Source organism: Somniosus microcephalus, unplaced genomic scaffold (genome assembly GCF_052327205.1).
Source record: "Somniosus microcephalus isolate GS21.2 unplaced genomic scaffold, FLI_Smic_1.0 unresolved_chr4, whole genome shotgun sequence".
NCBI classification, from domain to species: domain Eukaryota; kingdom Metazoa; phylum Chordata; class Chondrichthyes; order Squaliformes; family Somniosidae; genus Somniosus; species Somniosus microcephalus.
The window spans coordinates 55,286,228-55,311,479 of record NW_028225182.1 but is presented as its reverse complement, the minus strand read 5'-3'; the positions used below and the strand labels follow the sequence as shown (position 1 = coordinate 55,311,479).

The 25,252-nt window shown below is 56.6% G+C and overlaps 1 protein-coding gene across 1 annotated transcript in view; it reads left to right on the top strand.

Moving 5' to 3' along the window:
- Positions 1-24,953, top strand: part of LOC147091125 (dynein axonemal heavy chain 2-like) — a 138,808-nt gene extending 113,855 nt beyond the window's left edge. The window contains exons 27-39 of the mRNA XM_085977590.1: positions 1,335-1,521; positions 3,445-3,593; positions 3,685-3,868; positions 7,382-7,572; positions 10,164-10,355; positions 11,197-11,381; positions 14,595-14,823; positions 16,583-16,734; positions 17,847-17,961; positions 19,450-19,626; positions 20,338-20,412; positions 21,494-21,644; positions 24,573-24,953. Coding sequence (XP_085833716.1) covers positions 1,335-1,521; positions 3,445-3,593; positions 3,685-3,868; positions 7,382-7,572; positions 10,164-10,355; positions 11,197-11,381; positions 14,595-14,823; positions 16,583-16,734; positions 17,847-17,961; positions 19,450-19,626; positions 20,338-20,412; positions 21,494-21,644; positions 24,573-24,727 — 2,142 coding nt within the window. The 3' untranslated portion in view covers positions 24,728-24,953. The remainder of the gene's footprint in view (positions 1-1,334; positions 1,522-3,444; positions 3,594-3,684; positions 3,869-7,381; positions 7,573-10,163; positions 10,356-11,196; positions 11,382-14,594; positions 14,824-16,582; positions 16,735-17,846; positions 17,962-19,449; positions 19,627-20,337; positions 20,413-21,493; positions 21,645-24,572) is intronic.
- Positions 24,954-25,252: the final 299 nt, after the last annotated feature.

Below are 25,252 nucleotides of genomic sequence, written 5' to 3'. Positions count from 1 at the left end.
AAGCTTTGTTTAACACTTAGACCAAGTGCCTAGTAGTTTTCTTACGTCAGTGAGTGTGTACCGGGGGGGGGGGGGGGGGTCAGTACCAGCGGGGGGGTGAGTGTGTACTGGCGGGGGTTGCGGAGTGTGCCAGCGGGGAGAGGCGCGCCGTATCTTACAGCGTAACAGGCAGCAGCCACTGAGTTACACCAACCACATGGATTTGGGTTTATTGTGAACCATCAGAGCACCGCGTTCCTGCCGCACTGCCTCAGCATTGCCGTCAAAGCCTCCCGCAATAAAATCACAAGAGACTCCTATTTAGTGTGTCGGATAAAAACAATACAGGGCAAAAGATTCAACGGAAAGAGAGTGTTTCAGGATAAGACAGAAGGTGGGATATTTCAAGCAGGACTGGTTAGTTTGGGCTTTTGATGCAGGAGGTTGCGGTAAGGAAGGGAGCTGAAGAATTCCACTGTTGAGGGCCGGAGAGCAGGAGACGGGGCGATGCGTCCGGAGGATACAGGGAGGAGGAATAGTGTCCAGGACGGGGGATTTGGAGCTTGGGAATAAAAGATGAAAGTTCAGAGGGAGCACTGACATTTGTACTACTGATAAAACAGAGGCCACTAACAACTTGCACTTATATAGCGCCTTTAACATAGTAAAACGCCCCAAGGCGCTTCACAGGAGCGATTATCAAACAAAATGTGACACGAGCCACACAAGGACATATTAGGGACAGGTGATCAAAAGCTCGGTCAAAGAGGTCGGTTTTAAGGAGCGTCTTAAAGGAGGAGAGAGAGGCGGAGGTTTAGGGAAGGAATTCCAGAGCTTGGGGCCCAGGCGGCTGAAGGCACGGCCGCCAATGGTGGGGCGATTAAAATCGTGGAATGCTCAAAAGGCCAGAGTGCAAAGCAGCGGGAGTGATATTTTGGAGGGTTGTAGAGGCTGGAGGAGGTTACGGAGATAGCTAGGGGGGGCGAGGGCCATGAAGGGATTTGAACACAAGGATGAGAATTTTAAAATCGAGGCGTTGCCGGACCGGGAGCCAATGTAGGTCAGCGAGCACAGGGGGTGATGGGTGAACGGGACTGGGTGCGAGTTAGGATTCCGATAGAGGAGGGACTAGAGAGGGAAGTTGGAGGCTCTGGTGAGAGAAAGCTTGGCGATGAGGTAACCAGCTTTAGTTGTGTTCGGTCTAGGACTGTGGGTAAGGTGCTAGGGGAACCTCTTCAGATATGGGAGCAGCGATGAAGATGGATTTGGGCTTTATAGAGAGCAGGAAGTTAGCTGTTGAAGGGTTACGAAGGTAACTGTAATACGTGAGCATTTCTCTTTCCTGCCTCTTGCAGGTGTTGGATAGAGAGGAGCAGATGGACAATCCCTGTCCTGGCTGGCTTGCAGACATCAACTGGGACAACATCACGGAGCTCGACAAATTGACAAACTTCCACGGAATTATGAATTCCTTTGAGCAGTATCCCAAAGACTGGAATGCCTGGTACACCAATTTGGAGCCGGAGACTGCCATGTTGCCGGGTGAGTGTCCTCGGAACGGCGGAGCTGATTTTTCCGAGCGTGTGCTCCCAGCGGGTAGCTTCTCCCGCTGGCCACGTGCCTCAGGACACCCGTGGGCGCACCTTCCCCCGATCTCCCATCCATTGAAAGCTCTACGTGGAATCTAGAGCACAGGAACAGGCCATTCGGCCCCACTGCTCCACACCAGCCTCCTCCCACCCCTCTCCATCTCACCCCATCACCATATCCTTCTATTCCTTTCTCCCTCATGTGTTTATCCAGCTTCCCCTTAAATGCCTCTTTGACTTGAGTTGCTACTTTTAGCAATTTGTTTATCTCTGTGCCCAGAGCTCTTTGCTCCTCAATCCTATCTACTTTCTTACCTCCCAAGGAATGAGTGGCATCCTTATTCCTCCCCCTAAAATCAACCACCTCACACTTCACTATTGAATTTCATTTCCCAGCTCTGCAAGCTTTGGATGGAAGCTCCCAGTTCGCCCTCCTGCAATTTCCCAAAATGCACGCCGCTCCCTGCCGGACACACACAAACTGAAGACTGGCCCTCTTGCCGTCTTCTTTACTCCCAACTTCCAACTCAAACTGTTTCTGTACAAGTTTTCCCCTCCCTTGTATTTGTGGGCTATTTATTTTTCCTATACACATGCACACACCAGTTACTGTATTAATCTGATTCTATTCTTCCTTCAGCGTGATCTCCCTCATGTGTCAGCCGGTGGCTCAGTGGGCAGCACTCTCGCCTCTGAGGCATGAAGGTTGTGGGTTCAAGTCTCACTCCAGGACTTGAGCGCGAAAAATCCAGGCTGGCACTCCCAGTGCAGTACTGAGGGAGTGCCGCACTGTCGGAGGGGCAGTACTGAGGAAGCGCTGCACTGTCGGAGGGGCAGTACTGAGGGAGCGCTGCACTGTCGGAGGGGCAGTACTGAGGGAGCGCCGCACTGTCAGAGGGACAGTATTGAGGGAGCACCGCACTGTCGGAGGGGCAGTACTGAGGGAGCGCCGCACTGTCGGAGGGGCAGTACTGAGGGAGCGCTGCACTGTCGGAGGCACAGTACTGAGGGAGCGTCGCACTGTTGGAGAGGCAGTAGTGAGGGAGCGCTGCACTGTCGGAGGGGCAGTACTGAGGGAGCGCCGCACTGTCGGAGGGGCAGTACTGAGGGAGCGCTGCACTGTGGGTGGGGCAGTACTGAGGGAGCGCCGCACTGTCGGAGGGGCAGTACTGAGGGAGTGCCGCACTGTCGGAGGGGCAGTACTGAGGGAGCGCCGCACTGTCGGAGGGGCAGTACTGAGGGAGTGCTGCACTGTCGGAGGGGCAGTACTGAGGGAGCGCCGCACTGTCGGAGGGGCAGTACTGAGGGGGCGCCGCACTGTTGGAGGGGCGGTACTGAGGGAGCGCCGCACTGTAGGAGGGGCAGTAGTGAGGGAGCACTGCAGTGTCGGAGGTGCCATCTTTTGAATGAGACGTTAAACCGAGGCCCCGTCTGCTCTCTCAGGTGGATGTAAAAGATCCCATGGCACTATTTTGAAGAAGAGCAGGGGGAGTTCTCCCTGGTGTCCTGGGGCCAATATTTATTCCTCAACCAACATCACTAAAAAAAAAAAAGCAGATTCATTGGCTATAAAGCGCTTTGGGACGTCCAGTGGTCGTGAAAGGCGCTAAAGAAATGCAAGTCATTCTTAGATGTCTCTCTGCCCCGCAAATCTGGATTATCCCATCCCATCGACTTCCCATCCCCCAGTAGTAGTTTCCAAATCCTCATCCTCCATGGCCTTTCTCCCCCACCCCACCTTGCCTCCGTAACCTCCTCCAGCTCTGATCTTCTGTCCAAACTAAAAATTCAGGCAGGCCACAGCTAGAGAGAAACCCACAACACCTGCTCACCATTCCAATTCACCCTGTTTTTTTTTTATTGTGCTCTTTAACAGTGGAATGGGATAACGCGTGCAATGAGCTGCAGAGGATGCTGATCGTACGCTCCTTAAGACAGGACCGCGTCGCATTCTGCGTGACCTCGTTCATCGTCAACAACCTGGGCTCCAAGTTTGTGGAGCCTCCCGTGCTGGACATGAGATCGGTGAGTAAGAAAATGGAAGCACCCAGTCAGAACCCCGGGCAACGGCCAGCCTTCAGGAAGCCTAACTCCATGTCCTTCCCCCTCCTCACAGGTCATCGATGACTCCAGCACCAGGACCCCGCTGATCTTCGTGCTCTCCCCAGGGGTGGACCCCACCAACTCGCTGCTGCATCTCGCAGACTACTCGGGCATGTCGAGCCGCTTCCTCGCTCTCTCGCTGGGCCAGGGCCAAGCGCCCATCGCCACACGGATGATCACGGAAGGGGTAGCAGAAGGTAGGTTGAGCTGATAAACGAACACAGTCCCGTCTCGATATAGATTATTTACAGCCATTCGGCCCCACTGGTCCATGCCGGTGTTTCTGCTCCACGAGTCTCCTCCTACTCCATCTTCATCTCACCCCATCAGCATATCCTTCTATTCGTTTCTCCCTCTCGACTTGACTGTTCCAACGCACGCCTGGCTGGCCTCCCACGTTCTACCCTATGTAAACTTGAGGTCATCCAAAGCTCTGCAGCCCCGTGTCCTAACTCACACCCAGTCCCGTTCACCCATCACCCCCTGTGCTCGCTGACCTACACTGGCTCCCGGTCCGGCAACACCTCGATTTTAAAATTCTCATCCTTGTTTTCAAATCCCTCGATGGCCTCGCCCCTCCCTATCTCTGTAATTTCCTCCAACCCCACAACCCTCTGAGATCTCTGCACTCCTCTGCAGTGCTGCACTGTCGGAGGTGCCGTCTTTCGGATGAGATGTTAAACTGAGGCCCCGTCTGCTCTCTCAGGTGGATGTAAAAGATCCTATGGCACTATTTCGAAGAAGAGCAGGGGAGTTCTCCCCGGTGTCCTGGCCAATATTTATCCCTCAACCAACATAACAAAAACAGATTATCTGGTCATTATCATATTGCTGTGTGTGGGAGCTTGCTGTGCACAAATTGGCTGCCGCGTTTCCCACATCACAACAGTGACCACACTTCAAAAGTACTTCATTGGCTGTAAAGCGCTTTGAGACGTCCTGAGGTTGTGAAAGGCGCTGGAGAAATGCAAGTCTGTCTTACTTTCTCCTCCAATTCTGCCCTCTTGAACATCCTCCCGATTTCCATCGCTCCACCATTGGCGGCCGTGCCTTCAGCTGCCTGGGCCCCGAGCTCTGGAATTCCCTCCCTAAACCTCTCCGCCTCTCTCTCCTCCTTTAAGATGCTCCTTAAAACCGACCTCTGTGACCAAGCTTTTGGTCACCTGCCCTAATTTCTCCTTATATGGCGCGGTGTCAAATTTTTTTGTCTTATAATTCTCCTGTGCAGCGCCTTGGGACGTTTTACTACGTTAAAGGCGCTATATAAATACACATTGTTGTTGTGTTTATCTAGCTTCCCTTTAAATGCATCTCTGCTATTCGCCTCAACCACTCCCTGTGGCAGCGAGTTCCACATTCTCACCACTCTCTGGGGAAAGAAGTTTCTCCTGAATTCCCGATTGGATTTATTAGTGACCATCTTATATTGATGGGCCCGAGTTCTGGTCCCGTCCGCAAGAGGAAAGATCTTCTTGTAAAGTCTGTGTGTTCTAGTTGTAATTAATAACACACAGGCTACAAGATTAAAGTTCAACAGGTCTTTACTGGTTGGAGGTCAGGACTATCTGAAATACAATCTTACTACACAGTGCTTATATACCGGTGGTCACCACCGGTACTACGTATACAGCAGCCAGAGAAAGTAGTACATCTCTTAAGGTGGAACAGGCTTAAGTGCTCTTAAGGTGGAACAGGTTACATACACCACACTTCTCGCCCTCTAACTCTGTTCTAGTTCATTCACCCGGACAGAGCCTATAATCCCTCTGTCGAGGCACCCGCAGCTGAAAGGGTTTTCACTTCCGTTAGCCTCCCTGGAGCCCATTCCGCGTGATGATCCCTCTCTGTGTGATGAAGACATTTCTCGACACCCCCGCTCCTGAACTTGGCTTTCACCAGTGCGAGTAGGTTTGGAGCCAGCCTCCTCTCACAAACTCATTCCAGCATGCTGGTGGAAATCTGTCGCTGAGCCCATACAAGAGGGATAACCATTCGGCCCCTCCTAGCTGATCCATCCAGACAAACCGAGGCTGTCTCCTCTTCCCCCGTCATAACACCCAACGTTTCTCAAATGGTTCCAAGGCCCTTACTTCCATCGACCTTCCTGAACGTCCATTCTTAGCATGGCCTCCTATAGAAACATAGAAGATAGGAACAGGAGTCGGCCATTCGGCCCCTCGAGCCTGCTCCGCCATTCAATGAGATCATGGCTGATCATCCAAACTCAGTACCCTGTCCCTGCTTTCTCCCCATATCCCTTGATCCCTTTAGTCTTAAGAAATATATCTAACTCCTTCTTGAATATATTTAATGAATTGGCCTCCACTGCCTTCTGTGGTAGAGAATTCCACAGGTTCACCACTCTCTGGGTGAAGAAATTCCTCTTCATCTCTGTCCTAAATGGCTTACCCCTTATCCTTAGACTGTGACCCCTGGTTCTGGACTCCCCGACCATCGGTAACATCCTTCCTGCATCTAGTGCTGTTAGAATTTTATAAATTTCAATGAGATCGCCTCTCATTCTTCTAAACTCCAGCGAGTATAAGCCCAATCGACCCAATCTCTCCTCATACGTCATTCCTGCCATCCCAGGTATCAGTCTGGTGAATCTTCGCTGCACTCCCTCCATGGCAAGAACATCCTTCCTCAGATAAGGCGACCAAAACTGCACACAATACTCAAGGTGTGGTCTCACCAAGGCCCTGTACAACTGCAGCAAGACATCCTTGTTCCTGTACTCGAACCCTGGGTAAGAGCGGGACAATAGTGATGTAGCACAAGGACTAACCTGGTTGATCTCTTTTTTTCACCTCTTCCCTTCCCACCGTCCAGGGCCCCAATTACTCCTTCCAGGTGAAACAGCGATTTACTTGTACTTCTTGCAATCTAGCATACTGTATTCGCTGCTCACGATGCGGTCTCCTCTACATTGGGGAGGCCAAGCGCAGATTGGGAGACCGCTTTGCGGAACACCTCCGTTCAGTCTGTATGGATGACCCCGAGCTTCTGGTCGCCTGTCACTTTAATTCTCCGTTCCATAGAGTCATAGAGTCATACAGCACAGCAAGAGGCCCTTCGGCCCATTGTGTCCGCGCCGGCCATCAAGCCCTGTCTATTCTAATCCCATTTTCCAGCACTTGGTCCGTAGCTTTGTATGCTATGGCGTTTCAAGTGCTCATCTAAATGCTTCTTGAATGCTTCCACTCCCACTCTGACCTCTCCGCCCTCGGCCTCTTGCACTGTTCCAACGGAAGCTCAGTGTAAGCTCGAGGAACAGCACCTCATCTTTCGATTAGGCACTTTACAGCCTTCCGGACTCAACATCGAGTTCAACAATTTCAGATCATAATCCCTGCCCCCATTGTTTCACATGACAGCTGTTGATGATTCTGCCATTCCCATGTACACCTCATCTAGACCCATCTTTTGTTTCCTTACATGTCCCATTCCCCTCTCCTTTCGCTTTGTGCATTCATTCCTTTTGTCATTTAAACTCTCCTGTCCCCCCCCCTATCACAGACCTTCCCTTTGGTTCTTTCCCTGCCTCTTTACTTGCTTAAAATCTGTTACATCTCTTCACGTTTCCCAGTTCTGACGACGGTCATCGACCTGAAACGTTAACTCTCTTTCTCTCCACAGATGCGGCCTGACCCGCTGAGTATCTCCAGCATTCTCTGTTTTCATCTCTTTTCTCTGTCTGTGACTGACAGGTAACTGGGTGTTCCTTGCAAACTGCCACCTGTCGCTCTCATGGATGCCCCAGTTGGATAAGCTCATAGAACAGCTGCAGCTCCAGGATCCCCATCCCGACTTCCGACTCTGGATAAGTTCCAGTCCCCACCCCGACTTTCCCGTCTCCATCCTACAAACCGGCATCAAGATGACAACAGAACCGCCGAAGGTAACCCCAGAGCACTCTCCCCGTTCAGGGGTCCCTTTCACTTACTGACATGAATCAGTCATTCATGAAAGAAATAATACTGAGCGGCCTGCGGGTGGCGCTGTCCAGGGAGAGTATAAATACTCGGGCACGGGCCCAGCTTGCGCAGGACATTCTTAACAGGAACTAGTGAAGGACACAACTAGACCTCCATGTTGTAAAACAGTTGATTAAAGCTTTGTTTAACGCTTAGACCAAGTGCCCAGTAGTTTTCTTACGTCACTTACCACGACGGCTCACCGTGTAAATAATCACCAGCTCATCCTGAGCTAGCCGCTTCACTCTGCCGGCAGTGCCGGACTAGAGGTCGTTGCGAGACTCTGGATCAGAGGGTCGTGGGTTCAAGACCCACTCCAGAGACTTGAGCACGTGATCCAGGCCAACACTCCCAGTGCAGTGCTGAGGGAGCGCCGCGCTGTCGGAGGGGCCGTACTGAGGGAGCACTGCACTGTCGGAGGGGCAGTACTGAGGGAGCGCTGCACTGTCGGAGGGGCAGTACTGAGGGAGCGCCGCGCTGTCGGAGGGGCCGTACTGAGGGAGCGCCGCACTGTCAGAGGGGCAGTACTGAGGGAGCGCTGCACTGTCGGAGGGGCAGTACTGAAGGAGCGCTGCACTGTCGGAGGGGCAGTACTGAGGGAGCGCTGCACTGTCGGAGGGGCAGTACTGAAGGAGCGCTGCACTGTCGGAGGGGCAGTACTGAAGGAGCGCTGCACTGTCGGAGGGGCAGTACTGAAGGAACGCCGCACTGTCGGAGGGGCAGTACTGAGGGAGCGCCGCACTGTCGGAGGGGCAGTACTGAGGGAGCGCCGCACTGTCGGAGGGGCAGTACTGAAGGAGCGCTGCACTGTCGGAGGGGCAGTACTGAGGGAGCGCCGCACTGTCGGAGGGGCAGTACTGAAGGAGCGCTGCACTGTCGGAGGGGCAGTACTGAGGGAGCGCCGCACTGTCGGAGGGGCAGTACTGAGGGAGCGCCGCACTGTCGGAGGGGCAGTACTGAGGGAGCGCCGCACTGTCGGAGGGGCAGTACTGAGGGAGCGCCGCACTGTCGGAGGGGCAGTACTGAGGGAGCGCCGCACTGTCGGAGGGGCAGTACTGAGGGAGCGCCGCACTGTCGGAGGGGCAGTACTGAGGGAGCGCCGCACTGTCAGAGGGGCTATATTGAGGAAATTTCAAAACTGAGATTGATAGATTTTTGTTGGATAAGGGTATTAAGGATTACAGAAGCAATACAGATCAGCCCTGATCTCAGTGAATGGTGGAACAGGCTGGAGGGGCTGAATGGCCTCCTCCCTACGTTCCTACCTTTGTTGGAACCTCCTCACCTCTGACAGTCTTCCATCCTTTATTTGCAGTCCATTAAAGTCCACACTCGGTGCCTTACCCACTCCTACTGATTTACCCCTTTCCTGCTGCTCCCAGTGGTCCTGTACCGGAGCCTTGGTCCTCCACTGGGATGTTTGTCTACCGTAAGATCTCATGTACATGCAAGATGCAAGCTCGCTTCTCGCTGTGTTTATCCTTTTACAGTAGTTTCATTTGACAGGATGGTGCAAGCGTTGGGAAACGACATTCACGAGGAGATACCCAGGATATGGAGACAATTTCCACCTGAGCATAGAAAGCGAAGATGAGATTTGACTGAGGTTTTTTTTATGTCATTATGCACGGCCATTTAAAAAAAAAAGTTAAATTGATCTCTGTTGCTACTGAGCGGGAGCATGTCTGCCCCGGCAGTCCTTTGGGCTGCTTTTACTGCGGTAACTGGTCGGAGCGAGTGATCCTGAACACGGCGGGGCCAGAGGATCGCAAGGGAATGGTCGCCGGGCCTCGTCTTGATGCTCAGAACCAGCTGTCGGCCCTCGCCCGGGGGAAGCACTCAGTGTCCGGCTGCTGTTCCCCCCTGGAGGAGGAGAGGCGAGGAGAGCGAGAAACATCGAAGATAGGAGCAGGAGTCGGCCATTCAGCCCCTCGAGCCTGCTCCGCCATTCAATGAGATCATGGCTGATCATCCAAATTCAGTACCCTGTCCCTGCCTTCTCCCCATGTCCCTTGATCCCTTTAGCCTTAAGAAATATATCTAACTCCTCCTTGAATATATTTAATGAATTGGCCTCAACTGCCTTCTGTGGTAGAGAATTCCACAGGTTCACCACTCTCTGGGTGAAGAAATTCCTCCTCATCTCAGTCCTAAATGGCTTACCCCTTATCCTTAGAGCGAGAACGCTGGCGGATGTAGTGTAGAACCGGGAGGAGAAATCCTTCTTTACTCGAGCACCCTTGGGGCACAGGACGTTGTGCCCCCAAATTGGTCCTTCTCACACCCGTCTTACACCTGTGAAATGGCCGCAAGGCGGACCAATTTCTCCCCCCATAACCGTTTACAGCCGGTGATTTAGCTGTCACTCGGATCCGCTCGGGCACTATTTAACGGGGCAATGCTGCGCTTGAACAGAAAGTCGCAGCATGAACGTGGGAAAGGGGCGAAGTTCGCGGGATGCCCCTCCCTTGCTCACGGCTGTCTCTCTTTTCCCCCACCCCTCCCTGCATCTCAGGGCATCAAAGCAAACATGAAGCGTCTCTACAACCTGGTGACCGAACAGCAATTCAGTCGCTGCTCCAAGCCCAAGAAATACAAGAAGCTGCTCTTCGCCATGTGCTTCTTCCACAGCGTCCTCCTGGAGCGCAAGAAGTTCCTGCAGCTTGGCTGGAACATCGTCTACGGGTTCAACGACTCGGACTTCGAGGTGGGCAAGTGTAACCGAGAGCTGGCACACAGCGGGGGTGGTTAGACTGGGAGCGGATTGCAGACACCTTCCCCTCCGGGTCCCCGGGGCAGCTCCCCGTACCCGTTGGAAATCGGGAATTTTACCCATTATCCCCATCAAACACTCCCAGGGCAGGTACAGCACGGGTTAGATACAGAGTAAAGCTCCCTCTACACTGTCCCATCAAACACTCCCAGGGCGGGTACAGCATGGGTTAGATACAGAGTAAAGCTCCCTCTACACTGTCCCATCAAACACTCCCAGGGCAGGTACAGCACGGGGTTAGATACAGAGTAAAGCTCCCTCTACACTGTCCCATCAAACACTCCCAGGGCAGGTACAGCACGGGTTAGATACAGAGTAAAGCTCCCTCTACACTGTCTCATCAAACACTCCCAGGGCAGGTACAGCACGGGTTAGGTACAGAGTAAAGCTCCCTCTACACTGTCCCATCAAACACTCCCAGGGCAGGTACAGCACAAGGTTAGATACAGAGTAAAGCTCCCTCTACACTATCCCATCAAACACTCCCAGGGCAGGTACAGCACGGGTTAGATACAGAGTAAAGCTCCCTCTACACTGTCCCATCAAACACTCCCAGGGCAGGTACAGCACGGGTTAGATACAGAGTAAAGCTCCCTCTACACTGTCCCATCAAACACTCCCAGGGCAGGTATAGCAAGGGGTTAGATACAGAGTAAAGCTCCCTCTACACTGTCCCATCAAACACCCCCATTGCCCTGTACCGACCTCCCTCACTTCATGAGCAGAAGTTTTACAAATACAATTCTAAATCTCAACGCCACTGTCTGTGCTGCAGGTGTCAGAAAATCTGCTGAGCATTTACCTGGATGAATATGAAGTGACGCCGTGGGACGCCCTCAAGTACCTGATAGCGGGGGTGAATTACGGAGGCCACGTGACGGATGACTGGGACCGCCGGTTGCTGATCACGTACATCAATGATTACTTCTGTGACCGAGCCGTCGCCAGCCCTTACTTCAAGTAATCCCTGTTTTTACTTTACTTTTTACAAATGCTAATACTGCAATAGATCCAACCAATTGAAGGTCAGCCACCTTGAGTTGAATAAGGCCCAATACATAAATGCCCTTCATTGGAAGGTCTCCAGTGTAGTCAACATACGGTCTTTTCAGAGCATTTACAATCTGACCAGAAATAGCTCAAGTAGTGATCCACTTAAGTTTACACGGATCGCTGATAGACAGACCAGAAATAGACCACTCCCTCGGGCCCCTACACTCACTAACCTTTGCTCAGAGGGTCTCCTTCAACCTCCACTCTCAGGAACGTTGCAACACCGAGTGATGGGACAGGGGTCTGTGTCTGCGATTCCCCCACACGGTGATGGGACGGTGGTCTGTGTCTGCGTTTCCCTCGCACGGTGATGGGACGGGGGTCTGTGTCTGCGATTCCCCCACACGGTGATGGGACGGGGGTCTGTGTCTGCGATTCCCCCACACGGTGATGGGACGGTGGTCTGTGTCTGCGTTTCCCTCGCACGGTGATGGGACGGGGGTCTGTGTCTGCGATTCCCCCACACGGTGATGGGACGGGGGTCTGTGTCTGCGTTTCCCTCGCACGGTGATGGGACGGGGGTCTGTGGCTGCGATTCTCCCACACGGTGATGGGACGGGGGTCTGTGTCTGCGATTCCCCCACACGGTGATGGGATGGGGGTCTGTGTCTGCGATTCCCCCACACGGTGATGGGACGGGGGTCTGTGTCTGCGATTCCCCCACACGGTGATGGGACGGGGGTCTGTGTCTGCGATTCCCCCACACGGTGATGGGACGGGGGTCTGTGTCTGCGATTCCCCCACACGGTGATGGGACGGGGGTCTGTGTCTGCGATTCCCCCACACGGTGATGGGACGGGGGTCTGTGTCTGCGATTCCCCCGCACGGTGATGGGACGGGGGTCTGTGGCTGCGATTCCCCCGCACGGTGATGGGACGGGGGTCTGTGGCTGCGATTCCCCCACACGGTGATGGGACGGGGGTCTGTGTCTGTGATTCCCCCACACGGTGATGGGACGGGGGTCTGTGTCTGCGATTCCCCCACTCGGTGATGGGACGCGGGTCTGTGTCTGTGATTCCCCCGCACGGTGATGGGACGGGGGTCTGTGTCTGCGATTCCCCCACACGGTGATGGGACGTGGGTCTGTGTCTGCGATTCCCCCACACGGTGATGGGACGTTGGTCTGTGTCTGCGATTCCCCCACACGGTGATGGGACGTTGGTCTGTGTCTGCGATTCCCCCACACGGTGATGGGACGTTGGTCTGTGTCTGCGATTCCCCCACACGGTGATGGGACGTTGGTCTGTGTCTGCGATTCCCCCACACGGTGATGGGACGTGGGTCTGTGTCTGCGATTCCCCCACACGGTGATGGGACGGGGGTCTGTGTCTGTGATTCCTCCACACGGTGATGGGACGCGGGCCTGTGTCTGCGATTCCCCCACACGGTGATGGGACGGGGGTCTGTGTCTGCGATTCCCCCACACGGTGATGGGACGGGGGTCTGTGTCTGCGATTCCCCCACACGGTGATGGGACGTTGGTCTGTGTCTGTGATTCCCCCACACGGTGATGGGACGGGGGTCTGTGTCTGCGATTCACCCGCACGGTGATGGGACGGGGGTCTGTGTCTGTGATTCCCCCACACGGTGATAGGACGTGGGTCTGTGTCTGTGATTCCCCCGCACGGTGATGGGACATTGGTCTGTGTCTGCGATTCCCCCACACGGTGATGGGACGCGGGTCTGTGTCTGTGATTCACCCACACGGTGATGGGACGGGGGTCTGTGTCTGTGATTCCCCCACACGGTGATGGGACGGGGGTCTGTGTCTGTGATTCCCCCACACGGTGATGGGACGGGGGTCTGTGTCTGTGATTCCCCCACACGGTGATGGGACGGGGGTCTGTGTCTGTGATTCCCCCGCACGGTGATGGGACGGGGGTCTGTGTCTGTGATTCCCCCACACGGTGATAGGACGTGGGTCTGTGTCTGTGATTCCCCCACACGGTGATGGGACGGGGGTCTGTGTCTGTGATTCCCCCACACGGTGATAGGACGTGGGTCTGTGTCTGTGATTCCCCCGCACGGTGATGGGACATTGGTCTGTGTCTGTGATTCCCCCACACGGTGATGGGACAGGGGTTTCACTGTCCTCCAGCACCCTAATTTCCCATTGATGTTGGTACTGCCGATATCCTAACTCTCCCCAGCCTGCCATCCAAGTGTATTTTGTTCGCCTCAAAAGCCTATGGCCTAGAAATTCAGTGGGCTGCACCACCCGTTGGCGCCTTAAGAGGGCGCTAAGTGGGTCAGAAGCCACTGGCCACGCCTCCCGCTAAATTCAGCGGCACTCTAATGGCGGCGCTAGCCGTTAGCGCTGCGCCGCTACCGATGACGTCATCGGTGTGCGCAGCGCCCCGATCGCGATATTTTGATGCGCCCTCTGCTTTAATGCCGGACGCTATTTGCAACCAGTTCAGGGGGCCTACCTGAGGCGATAGAGGCGCTAATTAAAGGAGGTGCGGGGCGGCCATTTTTTTTGCTGGCCGCCTGCCAGCACCTCCTCGCGCTGCCGTCCCCGGCCTCCTGAGCCCCACCCCCCCCTTCTTGGAAAGCAGCCGGCACTTCTCCTCGGTGCCGGGCTCTTTTGCCGGCACTCGCGATCCTCAATCGCGCTGCACAAGGCCCCTCCCCTTTAAGAAGGGGAGGAAGGCCTGCCGTACCGCAGCACGCCGTGCACGCTGCGCAGCGATATTCAGCTGCAGCGCCCCAAGAGGGATGCGGGGCGCCTCCAGTAGCGCCGCGCTTCCCTCTGGGGCGCGCAAACTGAATTTCCGGCGGGCGGCCGCGACTGTTTCCGGGGCGCTACTTTTAGCGCCCTGGCGAGGCTGGCGCCCCAAATGGGGCGCTACTAAATTTCTAGGCCTATATCTCTTCCTGACAGATGTTAGACAGTCACTGGCCCTCCTGTGATCTAAGGTTACGTTTCAATAGTTTGGGATGTCTTTCTATATTAAAGGTGCTTTATAAGTGCAAAGAGTTCGTATTTGTGATGTTACTATGGTGCTTTATTTAAACCATTTATAATATTTTCTCTAAGACCTCCCCCGCCCGCCTTTAACCGTTATTCTTGCCTGTAATGATTGAGTTTAAAATGCCCACTGTTTGCGTTTGATTCAGACTCTCGATCCTGGATAATTATTACATCCCCAAAGACGGCGACCTTGAATCGTACAAAGAGTACATCACCATGCTGCCTGCCATGGAGCACCCAGAAACCTTCGGGCAGCACGCCAACGCTGACGTGGCCAGCGAGATCGCAGAGGCCCGCAGACTCTTCGAGACACTGCTGTCGCTCCAGCCGCACGTCACCACAGCCGTGGGCAAAGGGCTGAGCCGGGAGGAAAAGGTAAACTGCCCCCTCACCCAGAGGGCACACGGGGGAAGCTCGCACTCTGCGACTCTCCCATCCCAGCCAATAGCAACGTTCAGAAATCAGTGGGTCACAGGTTGCTGCTCCCCGCCCACCACGCACCCATCCCACCCCCGCCCCCTCTGCCAGCACCCCCACTGCACACCCTCACCACCAGACCCCACCCCCCCCCCCTCACCCCTGCTGCCCAAATGCTAACGCCCCACCCCCATAGGCCAGGAAGGGCCCGTGTTTGCTCATTGTTGTGGCTCAGTGGGCAGCAGTCTCGCATCAGAGTCAAAAAGGTTCTGGGTTCAAGTCCCACTCCAGAGACTTGAGCACAAGATCCAGGCTGACACTCCCAGTGTAGTACTGAGGGAGCGCCGCACTATCGGAGGGGCAGTACTGAGGGAGCGCCGCACTGTCGGAGGGACAGTACTGAGGGAGCGCCGCACTGTCGGAGGGGCAGTACTGAGGGAGCACCGCACTGTCGGAGGGGCAGTACTGAGGGAGCGCCGCACTGTCGGAGGGGCAGTACTGAGGGAGCGCCGCACTGTCGGAGGGGCAGTACTGAGGGAGCGCCGCACTGTCGGAGGGACAGTACTGAGGGAGCGCCACACTGTCGGAGGGACAGTACTGAGGGAGCGCCACACTGTCGGAGGGGCAGTACTGAGGGAGCGCCGCACTGTCGGAGGGGCAGTACTGAGGGAGCGCCGCACTGTCGGAGGGACAGTACTGAGGGAGCGCCGCACTGTCGGAGGGGCAGTACTGAGGGAGCGCCGCACTGTCGGAGGGGCAGTACTGAGGGAGCGCCGCACTGTCGGAGGGTCAGTACTGAGGGAGCGCCGCACTGTCGGAGGGTCAGTACTGAGGGAGCGCCGCACTGTCGGAGGGGCAGTACTGAGGCAGCAATGCACTATGGGAGGGTCGGTACTGAGGAAGTGCTGCACTGCCACAGGTGCCATCTTTCGGATGAAACGTTAAATCGAGGCACCGTCTTACGTCCACCTGAGTTCCCATGGCACGATTGGAAGAAGAGCAGGGGAGTTCTCCCGTGTCCTGGGGCTGATATTTATTCCTCAACTAACATCAATACAACAGATCACAGAACAGAAATCACAGAAACCCCACGGTGCAGATAGAGGCCATTTCGGCCCATCGAGCCTGCACCGACACATATCCCACCCTATCCCCGTAACCCCACGTATTTAATCCCCCTAACACTAAGGGTCAATTTATCATAGTCAATCAACCTAACCCGCACATCTTTAATAATCTAGTCGTCATCACGTTTGTGGGAGCTTGCTGTGCGCAAATTGGCTGCTGTGTTTCCTACATTACAACAGTGACTACACTTCAAAAAGTACTTCATTGGCTGTAAAGTGTTCTGGAACGTCCTGCGGTGGTGAAAGGCGCTGGAGAAATGCGAGTTCTTTGATTTTATTGTTGCGTGTTGAGGTTGTTCACCTGGGACATGAGGTTCTACTCCCTGTTGCTATTCAGCAGTCCGTCACATCCAGTCTCGGAACGGCACCAGTGTGACATTTTTCCACTGACCACTCCAACCAACCCTGCGACTGGTTTCGCACCACTAGGAGCTGGGGGGGGTGGGGGGGCGACTGGCTCCCATCCCATCGATCAGGCATGAGGCTTAAAGCCGAGGTGTAACTCCCGGCACTCCAGTCCCCATCTGCCGTCAGTCCCATCACACGGTGTACCCGGCCCTCCAGTAACGTCCCTCTGTCTTACACTGCAGGTACTCGAGCTATCGGCTGACGTGTTGCAAAAGACTCCAGACAACCTGGACTACGAAGGGACACGTTTGATGCTGCAAGATGACAACTCCCCCCTCAATGTGGTGCTACTGCAGGAGATCCAGCGCTACAACATTCTCCTCGACACTATCAGGTTCAGTTAATGCGCGGTTATTTACTATTTCACTTCACCTTCATTCTGCGCTCACATCTCCCCTGCGTTGTGTTCTCAATAGCGGCTTGTGTGATATTGCAGCTCTAACATTGGTGCCAGTGGTGGCACTCTCATCACTAACACTCCCAGGGCAGGTACAGCACGGGTTAGATACAGAGTAAAGCTCCCTCTGCACTGTCTCATCACTAACACTCCCAGGGCAGGTACAGCACGGGTTAGATACAGAGTAAAGCTCCCTCTACACTGCCCCATCAAACACTCCCAGGGCAGGTACAGCACGGGGTTAGATACAGAGTGAAGCTCCCTCTACACTGCCCCATCAAACACTCCCAGGGCAGGTACAGCACGGGTTAGATACAGAGTAAAGCTCCCTCTACACTGTCTCATCACTAACACTCCCAGGGCAGGTACAGCACGGGTTAGATACAGAGTAAAGCTCCCTCTACACTGTCCCATCAAACACTCCCAGGGCAGGTACAGCACGGGGTTAGATACAGAGTAAAGCTCCCTCTACACTGCCCCATCAAACACTCCCAGGGCAGGTACAGCACGGGGTTAGATACAGAGTAAAGCTCCCACTACACTGCCCCATCAAACACTCCCAGGGCAGGTACAGCACGGGTTAGATACAGAGTAAAGCTCCCTCGACACTGTCCCATCAAACACTCCCAGGGCAGGTACAGCACGGGTTAGATACAGAGTAAAGCTCCCTCTAGCCCGGATTAGAAAGAATTTTGTCCAGTTTGCTCCCCTCCTCTGCTGAAGGTATTGACTCAGTGTTGGGTGTGGTTCCCCGGCACTGCCTGCCTCCCTGGACCTGAGCAAACTGGTCACTGTGTGATCGTTGACTGGCTATTCTGTCATGGGGAGTTTCACATGTGATCCCATCCCTATCCCCACCCAACATCCCCTTCCCACTCCTCTCCTGCAGGGGTTATCTAATGGAATAAATGATCGGATTCCTCTTCCGTTGGATGTGTTGTTCTCCATCCCGCCGCCTTCTGTTCAGTTGTAACTTTTCCTGCTGTGTTTCTTGTGTCCCTCTCATGGTTTCGCTCACTATTTAACTGGCCACGTTTCTCTCTCCCAAGGATGTCCCTCACTGAACTAAAGATGGCGATCCAAGGACTGGTCGTCATGTCTACCGACCTGGAGGAGATATTTAACTGTATTCACGACGCTCGCGTCCCCTCTCTGTGGGAAATGGTAAGGGCGCTCGGAGCAGCCGCTGAAACAGTGGAGGCCCAGCGGGAAATTGCCAATTCAATTGTGTTGCAGTATTGTGTGCAGTTTAGGTCGCCTTATCTGAGGAAGGATGTTCTTGCCATGGAGGGAGTGTAGCGAAGATTCACCAGACTGATACCTGGGATGGCAGGAATGACATATGAAGAGAGATTGGGTCGATTAGGCTTATACTCACTGGAGTTTAGAAGAATGAGAGGGGATCTCATTGAAACTTATAAAATTCTAACAGGACTAGACAGACTAGATGCAGGAAGGATGTTCCCGATGGCGGGGGAGTCCAGAACCAGGGGTCACAGTCTAAGGATAAGGGGTAAGCCATTTAGGATAGAGAGGAGGAGGAATTTCTTCACCCAGAGAGTGGTGAACCTGTGGAATTCTCTACCACAGAAGGCAGTTGAGGCCAATTCATTAAATATATTAAAGAAGGAGTTAGATATATTTCTCAAGGCTAAAGGGATCAAGGGATATGGGGAGAAGGCAGGGACAGGGTACTGAATTTGGATGATCAGCCATGATCTCATTGAATGGTGGAGCAGGCTCGAGGGGCCGAATGGCCTACTCCTGCTCCTATCTTCTATGTTTCAGCAGGAGCCAGCGGTAGTCAATCCCCGTTTGCCGTTACCCCGTACCTTTCCCATGCCCATCGGCCAAAGACTTCTCCGAGTGCAGGGAGCTTGACCCGCCGAGTCACCTGGCCGACAGTGTGGGCAGGACAAGTCAAAGGAATCATCCCACGTTCGGGCGGCATTGCACCAGCAACTCCCATTTATCCAGCGCCGTTAATGTAGTAAAACATCCCAAGGCGCTTCACAGGAGCGATTATCAGACAAAGTTTGACACCGAGCCACATAAGGAGATATTAGGACAGGTGACCAAAAGCTTGGTCAAAGAGGCCGGTTTTAAGGAGCGTCTTAAAGGAAAGAGAGGCGGAGAGGTTTAGGGAGAGAATTCCAGAGCTTAGGGCCCAGGCAGCTGAAGGCACGGCCGCGGCACAGGGCATGAACCGGAGGGACGGAGCGTACAAGGTCGAAGCTGATAGGGCACCACGAGCTTACAGACATATGGAGGGGAAATGCTATGGAGGGATTTCAACATGAGGATGAGACTTAAATTTGTGGTGTTCGACCGGGAGCCGATGTAAGCGAACGAGATGGAGCGAGCGGGACTTGGTGGTGGGTAGGATTAGGGCAGCAGGCTTTTGGATGGGATTGAAGGACAAGGTGTGAAGGTGAGTCTTTCAGAGGCCTTTCAAAAAAGTGTCAGGCTTGCTGGGCATAATGGCCTCTTCCTAGATATTCTTAATCAGTCACCGTGTTTGCATCCTCTGGCATTGTAGAGTTTAACATATTTCTGTTTTGTTCCTCAGTCCACGCTCCCCTTCTAATGCTCGGCATTAACCTCGCTTCTGTCTTTACCCTTGTGTTAAACTTCACCATCTGTTTCCCTCAGGCCTTCCCATCGATGAAGCTCCTCGGAGCCTGGACTCGCGATCTGGTCCACAGAGTGGACCAATTTGCCAAGTGGGCAGAGTCCGCTCACCCACCAGTCATCTTCTGGATCTCTGGATTCACCTTCCCCACGGGATTCCTCACCGCAGTATTGCAGCTCGCAGCCCGCAAGAACACGGTAAGAATATTTCGCAACGCCTGGCAAACGAGCCGGGGCAGCTCGTCCTGCGCCTCTCACAGTCTGCCGTTTACCCAGAGCAGGAGGTTCCCAGCTTCCATCCCCAGTCTATGCTCAGCTAGTTGGAGCACCGCACTTTAGGAAGGATGTCAAGGCCTTGGAGAGGGTGCGGAGGAGATTTACCAGAATGGTTCCAGCGATGAGGGACTTCAGTTAATGTGGAGAGACTGGAGAAGCTGGGATTGTTCTCCTTAAAGCAGAGAAGGTTAAGGGGAGATTTAATCGAGGTGTTGAAAATCATGAGGGGTTTTGATGGAGTAAATAAGGGGAAATTGTTTCCAGTGGCAGGAGGGTCGGTAACCAGAGGACACAGATTGAAGATAATCGGCAAAAGAACCAGAGGGGAGATGAGGAGAATGTTTTTACGCAGTGAGTTGTTGTGATCTGGAATGCGCTGCCTGAAAGGGCGGTGGAAGCAGATTCAATAGTAACTTTCAAAAGAAGAATTGGATAAATACTGGAAGGGGAAAATTCACAGGGCTGTGGGGAAAGAGCAGGGGGAGTGGGACTAATCGGAGAGCTCGTTCAAAGAGCCGGCACAGGCACGATGGGCCGAATGGTCTCCTTCCATGCTGTGTGATTCTACAATCTATTAATCAATTAAATTTAATAAAGAAAATAACACTTTTCATTCTCCCCGCCCGCCCCCAGATCTCGGTGGACTCGCTGGCCTGGGAATTCATTGTTTCCGTGGTTGATGATAATAACCTACTGGAGCTGCCCAAGGTAGGCCAAACACTTTCTGAAAAACAATACCTTTAACCTCTCAGTGTAACTGTAAGAAAGAACTTGTATTTCTACTGTGCCTTGTACGTCTATGACAAGGCGTCCCAAAGCGCTTTACAGCCAATGAAGTACTTTTTTTGAAGTGTGCTCACTGTTGTAATGTAGGAAACGCGGCAGCCAATTTGCGCACAGCAAGCTCCCACAAACAGCCAATGGGATGCATTAACAGGTAATCTGTTTTTGGTGGTGCTGGTTAAGGGAGGAATGTTGATCAGGACACTCTTCCATGAGGATGCTGAACAGCCACCAAAACAGGCAGACGGGGCCTCGATTTAAAATCTCATCTAAAAGACGGCACCTCTGACAGTGCAACACTCTCTCAGTACTGCCCCTCCGACAGCGCGGCGCTCCCTCAGCACTGCCCCCCCCGACAGCGCGGCGCTCCCTCAGCACTGCCCCCCCGACAGCGCGGCGCTCCCTCAGCACTGCCCCCCCCAACAGCGCGGCGCTCCCTCAGCACTGCCCCCCCGACAGCGCGGCGCTCCCTCAGCACTGCCCCCCCGACAGCGCGGCGCTCCCTCAGCACTGCTCCCCCGACAGCGCGGCGCTCCCTCAGCACTGCTCCCCCGACAGCGCGGCGCTCCCTCAGCACTGCCCCCCCGACAGCGCGGCGCTCCCTCAGCACTGCCCCCCCGACAGCGCGGCGCTCCCTCAGCACTGCTCCCCCGACAGCGCGGCGCTCCCTCAGCACTGCCCCTCCGAACTGATCCCCCGATAGTGCAATAGATACACTCACGCGAACTCTCACTCTAACACTTGCTCTCTCACACTCACGCTTCCATCAGGGTCATTGTGTTGTAATCGGGAGCAGTATATTTGCCTCCCTCAGCCTGGGGGCCCAGTATCATTCACCACCTGCCGCCAGCTCTAATCGCCTAACTCAACAAGGAGCAGGTATCCAACCTGGAACCTTTTTTAAATGTGGAGACCACATTTGGCTAAACTCAAGTGGTGCTGCTACAGATGCAGAGAGCAGAGCCAGGTAGCAGTCAATGATTCCTCTGGCTCTCTGTCCCCTCAGGATGGTGTGTTTGTGAAAGGGATGTACCTGGAGGGGGCAGGCTGGGACAAGAGGAACGCCTGCCTGGTGGAAGCTGAGCCCATGCAGCTGGTCTGCGCCATGCCCACCATCCACTTCAAGCCCGTGGAAAACAAGAAAAAGTTTGGCAAAGGTAAAATTGGCGGAGTCCCACACTGAGGGGGAAAGGGGCGGAGTCCCGGGGAAGGAGCAGAGTCCCGGGCTGGGGGGGGGAAGGAGCAGAGTCCCGGGCTGGGGGGGGTGAAGGGGCGGAGTCCCGGGGAAGGAGCAGAGTCCCGGGCTGGGGGGGGGTGAAGGAGCAGAGTCCCGGGCTGGGGGGGTGAAGGGGCAGAGTCCCGGGCTGGGGGGGGTGAAGGGGCGGAGTCCCGGGGAAGGAGCAGAGTCCCGGGCTGGGGGGGGTGAAGGGGCGGAGTCCCGGGGAAGGAGCAGAGTCCCGGGCTGGGGGGGGTGAAGGGGCGGAGTCCCGGGGAAGGAGCAGAGTCCCGGGCTGGGGGGGGTGAAGGAGCAGAGTCCCGGGCTGGGGGGGTGAAGGGGCAGAGTCCCGGGCTGGGGGGGGTGAAGGGGCAGAGTCCCGGGGAAGGAGCAGAGTCCCGGGCTGGGGGGGGTGAAGGGGCGGAGTCCCGGGGAAGGAGCAGAGTCCCGGGCTGGGGGGGGTGAAGGGGCAGAGTCCCGGGCTGGGGGGGGTGAAGGAGCAGAGTCCCGGGCTGGGGGGGGGTGAAGGGGCAGAGTCCCGGGCTGGGGGGGGGTGAAGGGGCAGAGTCCCGGGCTGGGAGGGGTGAAGGGGCAGAGTCCCGGGCTGGGGGGGGGGTGAAGGGGCAGAGTCCCGGGCTGGGGGGGGTGAAGGGGCGGAGTCCCGGGGAAGGGGCAGAGTCCCGGGCTGGGGGGGGGGTGAAGGGGCGGAGTCCCGGGGAAGGAGCAGTGTCCCGGGCTGGGGGGGGTGAAGGGGCGGAGTCCCGGGGAAGGAGCAGAGTCCCGGGCTGGGGGGGGTGAAGGGGCGGAGTCCCGGGCTGGGGGGGGGGGGTGAAGGGGCAGAGTCCCGGGCTGGGGGGGGGGGGGGTGAAGGGGCAGAGTCCCGGGCTGGGGGGGGGTGAAGGGGCAGAGTCCCGGGCTGGGGGGGGGGGTGAAGGGGCAGAGTCCCGGGCTGGGGGGGGGGGTGAAGGGGCAGAGTCCCGGGCTGGGGGGGGTGAAGGGGCAGAGTCCCGGGCTGGGGGGGGTGAAGGGGCAGAGTCCCGGGGAAGGAGCAGAGTCCCGGGCTGGGGGGGGTGAAGGGGCAGAGTCCCGGGCTTGGGGGGGGGTGAAGGGGCAGAGTCCCGGGCTGGGGGGGGTGAAGGGGCAGAGTCCCGGGCTGGGGGGGGTGAAGGGGCGGAGTCCCGGGGAAGGGGCAGAGTCCCGGGCTGGGGGGGGGTGAAGGGGCGGAGTCCCGGGGAAGGGGCGGAGTCCCGGGGAAGGAGCAGAGTCCCGGGCTGGGGGGGGTGAAGGGGCGGAGTCCCGGGGAAGGAGCAGAGTCCCGGGCTGGGGGGGGTGAAGGGGCGGAGTCCCGGGCTGGGGGGGGGGTGAAGGGGCAGAGTCCCGGGCTGGGGGGGGGGGGGTGAAGGGGCAGAGTCCCGGGGAAGGAGCAGAGTCCCGGGCTGGGGGGGGTGAAGGAGCAGAGTCCCGGGCTGGGGGGGGTGAAGGGGCGGAGTCCCGGGGAAGGAGCAGAGTCCCGGGCTGGGGGGGGTGAAGGGGCGGAGTCCCGGGGTCCCGGGGAAGGGGCAGAGTCCCGGGCTGGGGGGGGTGAAGGGGCAGAGTCCCGGGCTGGGGGGGGTGAAGGGGCGGAGTCCCGGGGAAGGAGCAGAGTCCCGGGCTGGGGGGGGTGAAGAAGCAGAGTCCCGGGCTGGGGGGGGTGAAGGGGCGGAGTCCCGGGGAAGGAGCAGAGTCCCGGGCTGGGGGGGGTGAAGGGGCGGAGTCCCGGGGAAGGGGCAGAGTCCCGGGCTGGGGGGGGTGAAGGGGCAGAGTCCCGGGCTGGGGGGGGTGAAGGGGCAGAGTCCCGGGCTGGGGGGGGGTGAAGGGGCAGAGTCCCGGGCTGGGGGGGGTGAAGGGGCGGAGTCCCGGGGAAGGAGCAGAGTCCCGGGCTGGGGGGGGTGAAGGGGCGGAGTCCCGGGGAAGGAGCAGAGTCCCGGGCTGGGGGGGGTGAAGGGGCGGAGTCCCGGGGAAGGGGCAGAGTCCCGGGCTGGGGGGGGTGAAGGGGCAGAGTCCCGGGCTGGGGGGGTGAAGGGGCAGAGTCCCGGGCTGGGGGGGGTGAAGGGGCAGAGTCCCGGGGAAGGAGCAGAGTCCCGGGCTGGGGGGGTGAAGGGGCAGAGTCCCGGGCTGGGGGGGTGAAGGAGCAGAGTCCCGGGCTGGGGGGGCTGAAGGGGCGGAGTCCCGGGGAAGGAGCAGAGTCCTGGGCTGGGGGGGTGAAGGGGCGGAGTCCCGGGGAAGGAGCAGAGTCCCGGGCTGGGGGGGGTGAAGGGGCGGGGTCCCGGGGAAGGAGCAGAGTCCCGGGGAAGGGGGGGGGTGAAGGAGCAGAGTCCCGGGCTGGGGGGGTGAAGGGGCGGAGTCCCGGGCTGGGGGGGGTGAAGGAGCAGAGTCCCGGGCTGGCGGGGGTGAAGGGGCGGAGTCCCGGGCTGGGGGGGTGAAGGGGCGGAGTCGAGTCCCGGGCTGGGGGGGGGTGAAGGGGCAGAGTCCCGGGCTGGGGGGGGTGAAGGAGCAGAGTCCCGGGCTGGGGGGGGGGTGAAGGGGCGGAGTCCCGGGCTGGGGGGGTGAAGGGGCGGAGTCGAGTCCCGGGCTGGGGGGGGGGTGAAGGGGCAGAGTCCCGGGCTGGGGGGGGTGAAGGGGCAGAGTCCCGGGCTGGGGGGGGTGAAGGAGCAGAGTCCCGGGCTGGGGGGGGTGAAGGGGCAGAGTCCCGGGCTGGGGGGGGGGTGAAGGGGCAGAGTCCCGGGCTGGGGGGGGGTGAAGGGGCAGAGTCCCGGGCGTGTACAAGCTTCGGTGTCTCTTGTGGACAGTGCCAGGACTGTTCACCGTCTTTATTCTATTTTTCCCGCAGGGATCTATTTGTGTCCCTGTTATTATTACTCACAGCGAGCCGGCAACTCCCGGCACACCTCCTTCGTGGTGGGCATCGAGCTGAAGACAGGCGACCGGCCGCCGGATAACTGGATCAAACGGGGCACGGCGCTGCTCCTGAGCCTCGATTATTAGCCCCCTCTGCATCGCCCTCGCATAACCCCTGATCCGGCCGTGACCCCCAATTGAGAAAGATTTTATAATATAGGAATGATGCTCTAAATCCCAAAGAAGTGTTGAATTTATAAAACGGTAACAATAAAATGCATCAATCTTGCTCCTTGTGTTGTCGCCCGTCCAGCTCCGCCATCAGAAGCATTGTTTCATTAAATGCTTTGGCAATAAATATTTTTCAAATGGCGCAGTGTTTCATGTAACATTCGCGCCACACAAGTGCCAGGCAATGACTATCTCCAACAAGCGAGAGTCTAACCACCTCCCCTTGACATTCAACGGCATTACCATCGCCGAATCCCCGACCATCAACATCCTGGGGGTCACCATTGACCAGAAACTTAACTGGACCAGCCACATAAATACAGTGGTAACAAGAGCGGGTCAGAGGCTGGGTATTCTGCGGCGAGTGTCTCACCTCCTGACTCCCCAAAGCCTTCCACCATCTACGAGGCACAAGTCAGGAGTGTGATGGAATACTCTCCA